Source organism: Eurytemora carolleeae, unplaced genomic scaffold (genome assembly GCF_000591075.1).
Source record: "Eurytemora carolleeae unplaced genomic scaffold, Eaff_2.0 scaffold242, whole genome shotgun sequence".
NCBI lineage: Eukaryota > Metazoa > Arthropoda > Copepoda > Calanoida > Temoridae > Eurytemora > Eurytemora carolleeae.
This window is the reverse complement of record NW_019396186.1, coordinates 253,140-268,165: the sequence shown is the minus strand read 5'-3', so window position 1 is coordinate 268,165 and position 15,026 is coordinate 253,140. Positions and strand designations below refer to the sequence as shown.

Genomic DNA, 15,026 nt, shown 5'->3' with positions numbered 1-15,026 from the left:
TCCCTTCCCCTTACCATCCCTCTCTCCTCCTCTATCCTTTTTCCTTCCCTTTCCCTTACCATCCCTCTCTCCTCCTCCACCCTTTTTCCTTCCCTTCCCCTTACCATCCCTCTCTCCTCCTCCATCCTTTTTCCTTCCCTTCCCCTTACCATCCCTCTCTCCTCCTCCACCCTTTCTCTTCCCTTCCCCTTACCATCCCTCTCTCCTCCTCCATCCTTTTTCCTTCCCTTCCCCTTACCAACCTTCTCTCCTCCTTTCCCCTTCGCTTTCCCTTCACTTTTCTATCTTCTTCCTCTCCCTCTTATCCTTTCCATCTTTTTCCATTTCTCCTTCCCTCCCCCACTTCCCCTTCTTGTATATTTTATTTCCCACTGTCGCATGTACATTGTGAAAAAAAAAGAAAAAACAGTTGAAAATTGGGGACAGGGGGGGGGGGAAGGAAATAGTATTAAATTTCTTTTTCTTATTTTAAAAAAGTTGATGTTTCAGTGACTTGTCTTTTGCTTAGTTACGGTCATCTTGTTGGTCACGCCAATCTTAGTTAATGTTAATGTATATTGACATTTACTCAATATATTTAGCTTAAGACTTGTGAAAATTAAATAAAACTTTCTAATCCTTATATTTTTGCATCCTGATCTCGTAGACAATAAATATTTCAAACTATCTGCTATAATCAATTAGTCAATGGTTTACACAGCCAGGAAAGTGTTTTAGAATTTTTAAATCAAGAAGAATTGGGATGTAAATAGAAAATGTGAAGGCGCTACAAGTGCGCAAAGCTTGCTATTAATGACTCATATATTTAGGACCTTGGAATACCTGACAAAGCACTTGTACCGTGTAGCGGCTAGGTACGCCGAGACCGGGATGACCGCAAAGAATGTGGCGATTGTCTGGGCTCCTAACCTACTCCGCTGTAAATCCCTCGAGGTTGGGGGCGTGGCCGCCCTCCAGGGGGTGGGCATTCAGGCAGGAGATCAATATTCAATCACTGTGTCACGTCAAAAATCAATCTTTAAAAAAACACAATTTTTCTTTAAAATACTTAATAAAGTGTGGTGTCCTATTTACAGAGGAACCCCTTTAAACCATGCTCTAGTCAAACATGAATGAAAAGGGTCTGAACTTGAAATTATGCCAACTGTCCCTTTAAAGGTATCCTTTATTATTTCCAGCTCTAGCCGGATATTTGATAAAATATTAGAATTTTTATTAAATATTGACCCCCCTGGAATCTAGGCGGTTGTGACAGAATATCTAATAAAATACTGCGAGCTTATATTCTCGGATACGGAACCAAACCAAACCTTGCTCAGCCCAGCTTCAGAGGTAGGAATTTTACTGGCAGGGGCCCAACAATCTGCCGCCCCCCTTCCAGAAAATATTTAAAGTGCCCCTTATTATTTGTAAATCCTTTACCCTTAAAACTTCTACTTCACACCTCTCATAACTCTTCTTATTTAAGTGTTATTGAGTAGAACCAAACTGTTTTCAATTTTTAATTTTTATTAAATAATCAAATAAATTAGCTTTTCTTATATTTACTTGTGCATAAAATTTAAACTAGTGGTATTTTTGTATCTGTAATGTCGTAAAAACTTATTTTGTATATAGTTTGCAGTGATTATTAAAAGGAATGTCTTCAAAAACAACTGCACACTCACTTCAAATTCATATTTTCTAATCCCTATATCTTGCAACCTGAATTTGTCTAACTTTGACAAATTGATTTATCGGAATTTAATGTTTTTGCTATACCTACACTTCACTAGGACTTGCACACTGCACTGATTTTTTAATTGTTAATAAGTTGCTTAAAAGGGCAGTCCATGTGGTTTCAAATTAACCCCCATACTTGATTTAGATCTGTATCCTTTAAACCTTTATCTGAATAAAGTTTAAAACATGGATATCTCATTTGTTATCTTGATCATACTAGGGTTTAAATCAGACGAAGTCACATTGTATACCTGGTTTTATATATATAATAAAGCTCTACCCTCATATATTTAAGGGAACCCAAGGGTACCCGGGGGGTAAAATAAGCTTTAAAAAAATTCATTTTTTTAAAAATCGAAATTGTTTGCTTTCAAAATTCGATTTTTTTTTAAAGGCACCGCCGGGCACCCAACTAGTTAATTATTATTATTGATGTTATAATCCTTGATGTTTAAGGTTGGAATGATGACCCCCCGGACCTCGATGAAGAACCGGCCAAAGTCCTTGGCCATCTCCACCCCCACCAAGCTCATCTCCTTGGAGGAAGCCAGGCACAGGGCCATGATCTCAAGCAACAATATCCAAAACCAGAAATATATCGAGGTCGGCGGGGGTCCAGAGAACCTACCCGCCTTCCATACCGTTATAAATCTGCCAAAACACGCCGGCGGTAGCCTCAAGTCGAGGAAAGGAGGAGGAACAGCCTGGAAAAGTATTTTCTCGAAAGAGAAGAAGAAGGTTGACAGAAAGACCTCTACGCCGTTGGAACTTCACTTTATTACTATTATTATTATTAAGGCTGGTGGTATTAAGGTTCCCCTAAGACCTGTAAAAAGTGCCGAATCCCTAATACAGCAGGGATTAAATGATCAAGGGATGGTGCTCCGTGGATCCAAGGATGCAGGATCTATTGGAGCAATGTCTCCGATAAGAACATCATCACAAAGGTTTGGATTTTCCTCGTGGAGCTCAGTTGCGTTTTTTCATAAATAAATTTCCTCTGTTACTCTGGTTAGAGCCATTACCAAAGGATAAAAGGAATTGTGTCTTTGTCTCAAACTCTGATTTTCAAAACCTTATATCTTTGTAACTCAATGTCGTAGATCTTAGCTTTTATAAACTATAAAATATATTGGATCACATAAACTAAGTTTTAAATTTCAAAGTTTTACAGCATCAGGTTGAAAAGATGTAGGGATTAGAAAATTTGAGTTTGTGGCAAAGATTGAATTCCTTTGTTTTACTTTGTTACCCCTAAAAATTCGAATTGGTCCAATCCGTACACAATTTGGTAAATTACTGTAAATTGTCAAAAATCTATTTTTACATTATTTTTATATTATCCGTTCCTGATTATACTACATATTATAATAATACAGACTTGTACAAAGACTTATATTCTTATGCTGGTTGGTTTGAAATTAGCTTTGCACATGTGCGAACTGTTTCCAAATTATATTTGCATACAATATGTTTACAATGAGAATTTAATTCAAGTAATAAATCTTCTGCTCTCTACAGGAACAGTGGGGAATGTGATGAGCTTGGCGCACTGGAAACTGTAACGCGAGCAGTCGAAGAACTTAGGTACACACACTCATTGAGAGATTGATATACTTTAGTCGACTTGACCTGACATGACATGACATGACCTGACTTGACCTAACTTGACCGGACTTGACCTGACTTGACCGGTTGACCTGACTTGACCTGACTTGACATGACTTGACCTGACTTGACCTGACTTGACCTGACTTGACTGACTTGACCCGCCTTGACCTGACTTGACCTGACTTGACATGACTTGACCTGACTTGACCTGACTTGACCTGGATTGAACTGACTTGACCTGACTTGACCTGACTTGACCTGACTTGACCTGACTTGACCTGACTTGACCTGACTTGACCTGATCAAAGTCTTTCTTAGGCGTGAGAGTCCCAAACATCACAGTCGAAGTAGTTCGCATGACTCTTACTTTGAAAGAAAACTCTCCGTACAGTTTGATATAGATCCAGAGCAAGAAGAATCAAACCTAGATCTCAGTGAAATACAGGTGTGCTTCAAGGATCCATTTGACCCTCACATTTATTATGAATAAAATATAATATCTGAATTCTGTAGATATATTTGATCTGAGTAAAACCTTAGTAAAGAAACACTTTAAATACTTTAAAGTTCCAATTGAGCATTTCTGAAAATTCCTGGTTTTACAAAAACTTTGAGACAAAATTGTTTATTAACCTTCTCATAAACGTTTTTTAAAAACATCATTTAAAATTGACTTTCATTACTATTTTTGTAGGTAAACTTCGACCATGAAGATCGAGAAATGAAGTTGTTTAGCGAAGACGAAACAATGATATCGAACTCAGTAGGTAGCGAGCTCAGTCTGGCTCGGTCACCACTCGAGGAGCAACCGAGAACGAGTAGTCCCAGATCTCGAGGGACCGAGTCCTCAGGCTGCTTTGTTCGAGGTTCAGGGACCGGAAATCTAGATTCTCCAACTAAAGCTAGAAGAATGAGCTTCAAGGTAAAAATAAATTGGAAAGCAACTTATCTTTTAATTTCTATATTTTTGCAACCTGTTGATGTAAAACTTGGATATTTTAAACTACAAATATTTTATTATCAAAGTTGATAGTTTTAAATATCTAAGGTTTAAACCATAAGTTTTATTGAAATAGGAGTTGAAAAAGTTTGAGTTTGAGGCAAGTTTAAACATTTATTTTCAAATATTTATTTTCAAAAGTTCTTTTTCAAATACTTTTTTTTCAGGAGAAGATTAAGAAGAAGTTTACATCTCCTACCTTATCTCGGAGACAGGAGGAGTCGGAGGAGACTGGTAGAACCAGGACGGAGGAGAAATCTCTCAAGGATAAGATTAAGACTGGAGCAGTGAGTCCAGGGACCCGGAGATTACAGGAATCAAGTCCTAGTCCTCATCATACTAATAATAGGTGCGTATATAAAGAATGGATCCCGAAGTTTTATTACTTTGGATTAAGCCAGGGCAATTATTCTTGTTTATCTTTTCACGCTTCAAATAATGGTTTTACACTGGACTCTAATTGATCAAATAGAACGTTGTCTGACAGATTTTAATCAACAAACACTAAGGAAATTTACAGGTCCTAAGTCCTACTGTGCGCTTCTCCATTGCTACTTAGAAAGAAATGGGAAAATCACTTTTGCAAAGAACTTCAAATGAAAATTAATAGTTCAGAGAAACCAAAAAAAATGATATCTATTTTATACTTGAACAGACTAAGCTTTTAAAGGGTACAGTTGTGAATCGGACATTGTCATCTTTGCATGGAGGGTCACTTGAAATTATCCCTTACAGTCCCTTTAAAGGTTCAAATTAGAAATTACGTTAACCAGAGGCCGAATTTAAAGTATTTGAGTCGCGGTTTAAATTTAAGCCGGTGCTCAATTAAAACCGGTTTTTAGGAGATTTGAGACGCGGCTTGAATTTATTAAATTAAATTTGAAGTCTCATCTATTTTGGGTAACCCTGTATGGTTACTTCATTTCAACCATTTCTAATCCCAAAAATGAAAAGTTAAAGAATCTAATTTTAAAAGAAGCTGAAAGTAAACATGAATTATTTCTCCGAGATTATATACTTTGCACAATAATAAAATTTGATAATAAAACTAACAACAACAATAACAATAAAAATAATAATGATACTTTGAGAAATTGAACCCGTTAACTTACAGAATGTTTCGGAAAACATAATTAAGAAGAGTTATGCAATAATTTCAAAAATTTTGCTTGAGTTTTGATTTCTTTTTGTAGTTTATTTTGCGTTTTCAATTTTATGTTTCAAACAAAGTTCACATCTTGATTGTGATATAAAGCCAAAATTCGGTTTAGACAAGGTTCAAATAAGGTCAAATCGAGGTTTTATGTTTTCTATTTGAGGATAAGATTTTTTTATTCAGGAGGTCCAAAAAGTGTTTCCTTTTAAACTTTTAAAAACTTTTTTCAACACCCTGTACCTATTTGGCGTAGATTCTCTAATTATGCCAAGACATGTGATTAGAAATATTTTTAATAAGTCAGATGACAGTATTCCGTCTGTTTTGATTTAGTAGGACACGGTTCAGTGCACGCACGCAGTGCACGCTTTCACTAAAAAGAGGAAAATTTTGATGATAAGATGTAATTTTATTAGGTTTGATATATATATATTTTCATTAAAACACCTTTTGAAACGTTTGACCTTGGCATTATTAATTATTTAGAATTAAAAGCAGTTTTTTAAACCAACAGTGTAGCGTATCTATCTTATTGTTTTAAAACCTCTAATTAACGTTCTGCTGGACCCCCCCCTTCCCCACTCATGAAAATCGCCTCTCCCACTTCCGTGTTTTAAGTTAGTTAAAAGAGCCCGTTGAATTAATAGTGTTAATTACAGTTAATGTTTAACATGATCATCATGATAAAAAAGGGTTGTCAATCCATTACAAAATGCATGAAGGGGGGGGGGGGATAAGGCTTGGTAGAGTAATAGACTAATGTAATAATTGTAGAGATTAAAGTTGCATGATTGCCTATTTATTGATCTACTATCCTTGATCAATAAACATAATTATCGGAATAATTATACCATTAAGGCAAGTTAGGAGAATTAACAGAATTTAGGCATATTATGGACATTACAAGGCACTTTTCCAGAGATTTAGGCTTATTATCAAGTAGTAAGCCACTTTTCCAGAGATTTAGGTATAATATCAGGCTATAAGGCACTTGTTCAGAGACTTAGGCATATTACCAGACAGTAAGGCACTTTTCCAGGTATTTAGGCATATTACCAGACAGTAAGCACTTTTCCAGGGATTTAGGCATACTATCAGGCAATAAGACAATTTTTCCCAGGTATTTAGGCATATGATCAGGTAGTAACAGAGTTTTCCAGGTATTTAGGCATATTACCAGACAGTAACCCACTTTTCCAACGATTTAGGCATATTACCAGACAGTAACCCACTTTTCCAACGATTTAGGCATATTACCAGACAGTAACACACTTTTCCAACGATTTAAGAATATCATCAGAGAGTAAGCCACTTTTTCAACGATTTAGGCATATTACCAGACAGTAAGACACTTTTCCAACGATTTAGGCATATTACCAGACAGTAAGCCACTTTTCCAACGATTTAAGCATATCATCAGAGAGTAAGCGACTTTTTCAACGATTTAGGCATATTACCAGACAGTAAGACACTTTTCCATGTAATTAGGCATATTATCAGGTAGTAAGGCACTTTTCCAGGGATATTATCAAGCAGTAAGGTTCTTTTCCACAGATTTAGGCATATTAACAGCTAGTTAGGCACATTTACAGGTTTTTTAGGCATAGTATTAGGTATAAAGCCACTTTTCCAGAGATTTTGGCAGTAAGGTACGTTTGAATATAAATATAGGATAGCGCTTAGGCACATTTTTACAAAGGCCCATCATAATGCATTATGAGGTACATGTAAAGACAGTAAAGAACATATTAGTAAGTTTATTGGTTGAAATAGAAAAGTAATATTATAAATAAATTATAATATAATAAATGGTTTACGTTTCCGTAATACTTCACTCTCGCTCAAAAATAGAAATATATTAAGGCCCAAAGGGGTTGTATGTGTATTTTATTTAAAGGACCAAATAAAAGAGAATTGTGATATTTACCGGCCTTTAAAAGGATTGTACTTTGTTTACCTATAGTTCAATGTTTATCTCTCTAAAATTTGATTATTTTTAATTGTGATTTCTGTACAAAACAGAAACAGGCTAGAATACCGACTTTATCTCATCATCTTCATTAATGTCAACTTTACTGCTTGTAGGTCGGGTTTGAATGTGGACCTCTTATCCTTATAATGTCGACTGTATTGTAGGTCGGGTTTGAATGTCGACCACGTATCCTAAAAATATCGACTGTATTGTAGGTCGGGTTTTGATGTCGACATGTCCATCCTATTAATGGCGTCTTTATTTTAGGCCTGGTTTGAATATCGACTGTATTTTAGGTCGGGTTTGAATGTTGACTGTTTATTCTAATAATGTCGACTGTATTTTAGGTCGGGTTTGAATGTCGACCTCCCGTCTCTGAGTTTCTCTCCGTCGATTAAATTTATCGACGCATCATCATCCTACGAGCTGGTTAGCGACAGCGAGACCGATGCAGACACGCCCAGGTACAATTTGGGTGTTGCAGTAATTTTGGAAAGTTTATACTCTTCATAGAAATTAGTTTATATTAAAGTTTACACTAGACTGCAATCTGACATGACTTCAAGAAGAACTTAAATTTTGCCTGAATTTATGATATGGTAACCAAAGAAATTTATTCTTTAAAATTCGGTGATGGTGATGGACCAAACCTCTGTAGAGTAAAAAAGTATATGTTAGTTCCACATTTATTGAAAATATATTTCGGTCTGGGTTGACCTACGTCAGTTCTAACGATATATATTCTTCTCATAATTGTATTGGTGCTACGAGGTCACAAAGTTGTACCAGTAATATTACATAAATTTACATTTTTTTTGTCTAGTCAAATATATATTTGATTTATTAAATTTCAAGATCTATACTAACTTTGTAGGTTCGAAATATTTGTTCAGACAATGTTTGAGGTTTCGTGATTTATTATACTTCTATTTTCTAATTCATTTAAAACAATCTCTTGATCTTTCAGTTTCAATTTTCAAGCCTAAAAGTACATGTTTTTGGCGTTAAGATAGGTGGGGGGGGGGAATTCCCCGCCCGTCCCCTTAATAAAAACCGGTTTAATATCTATAAATTTGCATTTACTAATTGGCATGAGTGTAGGATGAAAATTATACTTTGCATGCAGTGAGGAGAGAGGGGGGGATAAGCTTACATTAAATAGGAAAGGGAAAATTCGAGAATTTTCTTCCTTCAACATACTTCACAGTTACTCTTCCTGTTTCTCCTTTTCTTCTTCTTCTTTTTCTTCTTCTTCTTATTATTATTTCATATTATCCCATACCTTCCATTTATCTTTCATATTATCCCATACCTTCCATTTATCTTTCATATTATCCCATACCTTCCATTTATCTTTCATCTTATCCCATACCTTCTATTTATCTCTCATCTCATTCCATCCTTTCCATCCTTTCATCTTATTCTATCCCTTCCATTTATCTTTCATCTCATTCCATCCTTTCCATTTATCTTTCATCTTATTTCTTAAAATCCTAAGGTTACAGCCAAATCATGGAACGAAATAGCTTCTATACAGTTTGTTTTGAAGTCTTCTTCTGAATGAGTATTCTTGATCTTTGTTGTTAAAAGAAAGAATTGTTCATGTTTTAATCGCCAAAATTTTATTTATATCTACAAATATATATAAATATATAATTTAAATGTATACAGTTAGATGTCCCCCACGGCCAAAAATCTAATTCTCAACATGTTTCCAATATTTGATATTAGACATCATGTAATTCTTTACAGGGATATATATATTTTTTTAAGGGAAGCTTGGGGATTTAAACTAGGTTTGCTAAGTTAATTATAATTGTCTACAACATTTTAGAATGCTTGTTTCTTGTGTTTATTTAGTAAATATAAAACCAGATTTGAATAACATTTTGTTAGGGTAATTAGGTTAATGGAATTCTAAAAGTTATGTTTTAAACTATTCATGATTTAAACTTTTTCTTTTCGTGTTAATTAGTTTTATTTTTATGGAAATTATTATAAAAGTTTGACTAATAACGATTTAGAATTAGTTTTAGTTGTGATTGTAATCATTATTAGTATTATTATTATTGTTATTATTATTATTATTTTCATTATTATTATTATTATTATTATTATTATTATCATTATTATCATTATCATTATTATTAGTGGTAGTAGTAGTATTACTATTATTATCTAGGTCACTTAATGATACTTGGCGGGATGGCGGAGAAACAATCATTTATTATTATTATTATTATTATTATTATTATTATTATTATTATTATTATTATCATCATTATCATTATCATTATTATTAGTGGTAGTAGTAGTATTACTATTATTATCTAGGTCACTTAATGATACTTGGCGGGATGGCGGAGAAACAATCAGAGAAACTGATCCTAAACCAGAAATTAAACCCGAAATTAAACCAGAAATTAAACCTGAAATTAAACCCGAAGCTGAAGCTAAGCTTAAACTTGTTGAAAAATCCAGCTCTTATGAAAGTTCTGGAAAATCATCAAATTCTATAAAAACCATCCACAGATCTGAAGATATCTCTAAAACGGAAGCTTTTGAAGCTCATACAGTTGCCGAACCTACTCCTGCTAAACTTCCTGAACCAGATTTGGAAGCTAAATCAAGCTTCGGCGTTGAACAGTTAGTTTGTGCTCAAGTACATGCTCCCCTTCAAGCACACACCCCCACACCAACACAGGGATTTAAAATATCAATTATCGGCGCTCGGCCAGATGTTCTTGAGCTGGGTGGTCATCTGGAGAATGAGGATGGATTGAGGTTGAGATCATCTGAAGAATTACTATCCCAAGGGGGGTCTATAAGTAGGAAAAGTTCGGCGACCGGAAGTGAAGTCTCAACCCAGCCCTCCCGGAAGCCATCAAGTACTAGATCCGATTTGAGTTTCTCCGTCGCTGGAGCTACGGTATCAGAGAATGAGAGCTTTGACTCTCCGTCTACCGGTGACGGAGTATATGAGATGATGGTTGGGTCTGATCAAGAAGATATGAATGATCCCGGAGAACCGTCGGAGATTGATACCTCTGTCGTATCCGCAGGGTTGGATACCTTCGTCAATACCCTGCAGGTGAAAAATAATTAATTTACTAGACATCCATCAACACTAATTTTGTAAATAATCTCGCAAATTTCTCTGTTTTCAATTCCGGATTTAAAAAAAATTAAATTGGAGGCTGAAACTTTTAACTCTAACAGTTCGAAAAAAGGTTCTGTTGTTTTGACGTTTATAGAATACATCAAACCATAGAACAAGTCAAATACATATCTTCTATAGCTTGAAAGATTGCAATTAAAGCAAGATTTTAGAAAATGTGGATACTTATTTAATTTATACTATAGATATCTAGTTATCCTAATTTGTTTACTTGACGTCGAATTTATTTAGGATTCTGGTAGAATGGATGAATCAGCAAGTGAGGATATGGAAGAAAGTTTGGATAATTCAGCAGGTAGATAAATCAGACAAAATCAGTTCATCCATTAATTTTTTTGAGTTTTCATCTGATAATAAAATATTATTGTCTTGTTTTTTGTCAAATTACAATAAAAATTGACTGTTTTTTCTATTTTTAGCTGATCATCGTCCTGAAGGATATGCAGAGCTTCAAACAACAATGTCAGGTTCCAGTTCAAGAGAGATTGAAACAAAAAAGTTGGAAGAAGGACTTTCCGAATCCATTCTCAGCTCAGACAAGTCAAGCATCACAGAGTCAATTCAGAGTTCAAATAGTGATCATATCTCAGAGTCTAGCACCAGTGATAAAAATCCATTGATTCATGCGGAGGCAAAATCCTTCGAGCGTCAGCCGCGTCGAAATACAAGCTCCGAGCTCAGAAAACTCGCTGATAAACATCCAAACTCGACGCCGAGCACTCCAAGCTCTCTACTTAATAGTCCTCAGTTCGAAGCTGTTACATTACGCCGAAGTCCAGTGACAAGTCCGGCTCGAAATCGAAGTGTTCGATCTGATTTTATCTTGAACCTTGTCCATCAAAACTTTGAGGAGGGGAGTTTAAAGGCAGAACCAGAAATTCCTAAAGAACTTGATTCTCAACTTGTCAAACCTAATTTCATCTCTGAACTTGGTTCTGAAATAAGCTCTAAAGCTGACCATGAATTCACCTCTGAAAGTGCCAAACCGGTGTTGATCTTAGAAACCAGCCCCAAGTTAATCTTAAATAAAAAACCGATGGAAAAATCTCAAGATAATAATGAGTTAAAACTGAACGGAAGTCCCAAAGAAGTGTTAAAGTTAAACACTCAGCTCATATCAGGACTTAGGACTGAGTTATTACCGGAAGTTATTCCGGAATTAATCCCTGAAAAGAAAACCGAATTTATCTCTGAACTTAATCCCAAGATTTCCTCCAAAGTTAATCACGTGAACAATTCTGAAGCTGAAACTGAGAGTATCTTTGAAGGTACAAACTCTGGTGACGTATTGGAAAAAGTTGGAGCCAAGCTAACCCTTCTTAATCATGAATCTCTAGAAAATGAAACTAAACCTGATGATTTTTCTAAAACTGAGATGAATTCTGGAGATCCAGAATTTGTAACAGAAGAAATAGAGATGAGAGTCAAAGCTCCTGCAAAAGAAATTAAACCCTTATCTCTTGCTGAAACCAAACCAAGTCTCGAAGTTGAAATACCACCTATAGAATCTGTCCCTGTTCAAAAATCCAAAATTTCAGGTAATAAAATTTTTTGTAAGTATATTTCTTATCATCAAAAAATAGTCTTTTAAAAGTTGTTATTTTAGGCCTAGCTAAAGCCCTGTCTCCACAGCCCTACAACAAAACCTCTGTCTACAACCCCCGCCTCTCCCAAGAGTTTAATCCAAAGATCAAATCTGCAGAGGACACCAGCCAAAAATCCGCAATTCTCCCGAAAAATCCTGGAAATTCTGAAACTTCTCAGCGCACACCCAGCTGGGAAAATGAACTGGTCTGGAGAGCTGAACCATCAAGGGTAGAAGAAGACTCAATCCCTTCTATTAGTCTAAATACAGATCCTGTTATCTCCAAGCCCCCACCAGTTCCGAAAGAAGATGTTTCTCCAAAATCTAAAAAACACCATTCGATAAACAAAGTGACTTTACTCCACGGTAGTAGGTATGCAATAATGCAAGATACTGAGTAAAATGTTACAAAACTAAGATAAATTCGTTCATCTAATTTTAAGAGAGGCTACATGAAAATGTCATTTCCCCGGAAAAAGCAGACTTAATACCTTCAATTGAATCACTTTTATGTTTAAAAGTTAACTTATTTTCTTCAAAAAAGCGAACAGTTAGGAGTTAAACATGCTCTTGTCATGTTACATTTTAACATTTTATATTTTTTCAGGTCGTTTAGAAGCTCTGATATACCAGAGAACCAGGGAGACAGCTCCAGAACAAACCAAGAAGCTCCCAGGGAGCAGCTGAACGACTCCCTTACATCTCTCGACCATTTCGGCCAGTCTGACGAATCCCTGATCGAGTATGAGGAAAGAGTACCATTGGACGGCCGAAGAAGTACTCAAGGAATACCAGAGGTACATTTTTAAAATTTCGATATTTAAGTTTCATGTTTTCTGGTTCTCTCTGGCAGTCAGAGCCACACAAAAAGAATGAGATTTGTCTTCTTTGTGTTTCATTATCACATTGTTTTTTAAATGTACAAAATGCTGAAGAATGAATTTAACCCTTTGATCCAAATGAACTGTAGACTTGATTTCAAGGACACTCCATAATTATATAGCTGTATGTCCTTGTTTTATCAAGAATGAATGGGATATCAATGTTTTTAACTTTGAAATTTAATTATTTTTGATAGCATGGTTTTGTTGAAAAGTGACTTGCGCATTTATAGAAACAATTTGGAGGATATTGAATTGAAAACTTTTAAAGATAGAAAAACAACTATTTGTTCCACATTATTGATTAATAAAAAGGTTTTCATGGGTAAGCTGTTGTGAATTGTGCATGCCCATCTCTAAATATAGAGTACCTTTAAAGTCTCATTTTTTGTGAATACCTCTGTAGTTTGAGATAATATAGTCAATAGCTAGAAAGAAAATAAGATGCTGAATAATATTGGTGTGGTCAAAACCTGAATAATTTAACTTCTATGCTTTGTAATCAATCATTGGTTAGCAGACCTAACCCATTTTTCTTTCTGTACTTCTGTCATAGATGAAGAATTTATATTGAATTTATTTTTAACTATTTGTGCTATATATTTCAATTTCACACACTAAATAGAAGTATTGCCATAGTGATCGTCATTTTGTTCTATTGTATTCAAGTTATCACTATAATTTCAGAGCCTCCATAAATGAGATGAAACTGAATTTTTAAAACTCTCTTAGCATTTCTACAGGGTGTTCCAAAAAACATGAGAATTCAGTGACGAATTCGTCTTTGTCATAAAAAATTAGCATTGTAATACCTAATTTCAAAAGCCATAATATTATTATGTCTGCTAGAGTTTATTTTATGAAAAGGATAAAAGACTGTAAAGATGTGTCTATAATGTCTCCACAAGATGAACAGTGAAGACGGACAAGTTTATTCTGTTTGTATACTGCAATTTTCTTGTTTTACTAAATACAACCGTATGCAGTCAAAACATTAACAAACAAAATGTGAACATAGCCCTTACAGATTACAGCTTTCTCAGTAGGTATCACTATACTAAATCAAAGAATTATTTAAAAAGACAATATCGAATTCGTCACTGAATTCCCATGTTTATTGGGACGCCCTGTATGATGGTACAGTTTTTCAAAATTTTAGAAAAAAGCAAGTGCATTTTATGTGCATAATATTTAAATATTTGTTACATTTAAACTTTTTTCATTCCAAAAAGTTTGATTTGTTTGCTTTTTTGTGTTGTATTATTATATCATTATATCATTTTCATTAATTAGCCTTATCATTATCATTGTAATTATTATTATTATTATTATTAATGGTACAAGGGGGTGCCCCTGTAAGGAATGTATTGGTAACACTCCTGAAAAGGATGAATTGTGTATACGTATATGAGGTATGACGAATTGGCTGAACTTACTGTGTCTAAATGATATGAGCATACGCTGTAAAGATATGAATCAAAATATTGAATACCCTGCCTTCCATTCACCTTCCTCTTACAAACTTTAACATACAGGGTTATTCACAAAAAATGTGACTTCATAGATAACTTTGTGAAATTTGTACTGTCTGCTTTCTTACATTTAGGATTCTCTGCAATTGTGAACTTTTTTCTTTCTTCTCGAAGTCAAAAAGACTTTATTAAACCTTGGAAGCGTCATATTTAAAGAGTTTGCGGTCGTCTTTACATTTTCATACTTTGTGGGTAACCCTGCATGTATGTGTATTCAAAATCATAAGAAACCTGTGATGGTTTCAAGTTAGATGTGTCTTTTCTTGAAACTGTGTTTGAATCAACTGTCTTTTAATGGATAAAGAATTTAAATGAAGATGGTTTGTTTCATATATTAACATTCATAATTATATCCCTTACATAAAAAAAATATTTTAAAATGTTTAATT

The 15,026-nt window shown here is 34.7% G+C and overlaps 1 protein-coding gene across 1 annotated transcript in view; it reads left to right on the top strand.

Moving 5' to 3' along the window:
• LOC111697584 (uncharacterized) overlaps positions 1-15,026 on the top strand; it is a 79,458-nt gene that overhangs the window by 62,709 nt on the left and 1,723 nt on the right. Inside the window, exons 18-30 of the mRNA XM_023467636.1 lie at positions 810-972; positions 1,243-1,332; positions 2,179-2,669; positions 3,244-3,309; positions 3,652-3,778; positions 4,028-4,255; positions 4,501-4,682; positions 7,809-7,925; positions 9,796-10,552; positions 10,871-10,934; positions 11,059-12,177; positions 12,246-12,597; positions 12,832-13,021. Coding sequence (XP_023323404.1) covers positions 810-972; positions 1,243-1,332; positions 2,179-2,669; positions 3,244-3,309; positions 3,652-3,778; positions 4,028-4,255; positions 4,501-4,682; positions 7,809-7,925; positions 9,796-10,552; positions 10,871-10,934; positions 11,059-12,177; positions 12,246-12,597; positions 12,832-13,021 — 3,946 coding nt within the window. The remainder of the gene's footprint in view (positions 1-809; positions 973-1,242; positions 1,333-2,178; positions 2,670-3,243; positions 3,310-3,651; positions 3,779-4,027; positions 4,256-4,500; positions 4,683-7,808; positions 7,926-9,795; positions 10,553-10,870; positions 10,935-11,058; positions 12,178-12,245; positions 12,598-12,831; positions 13,022-15,026) is intronic.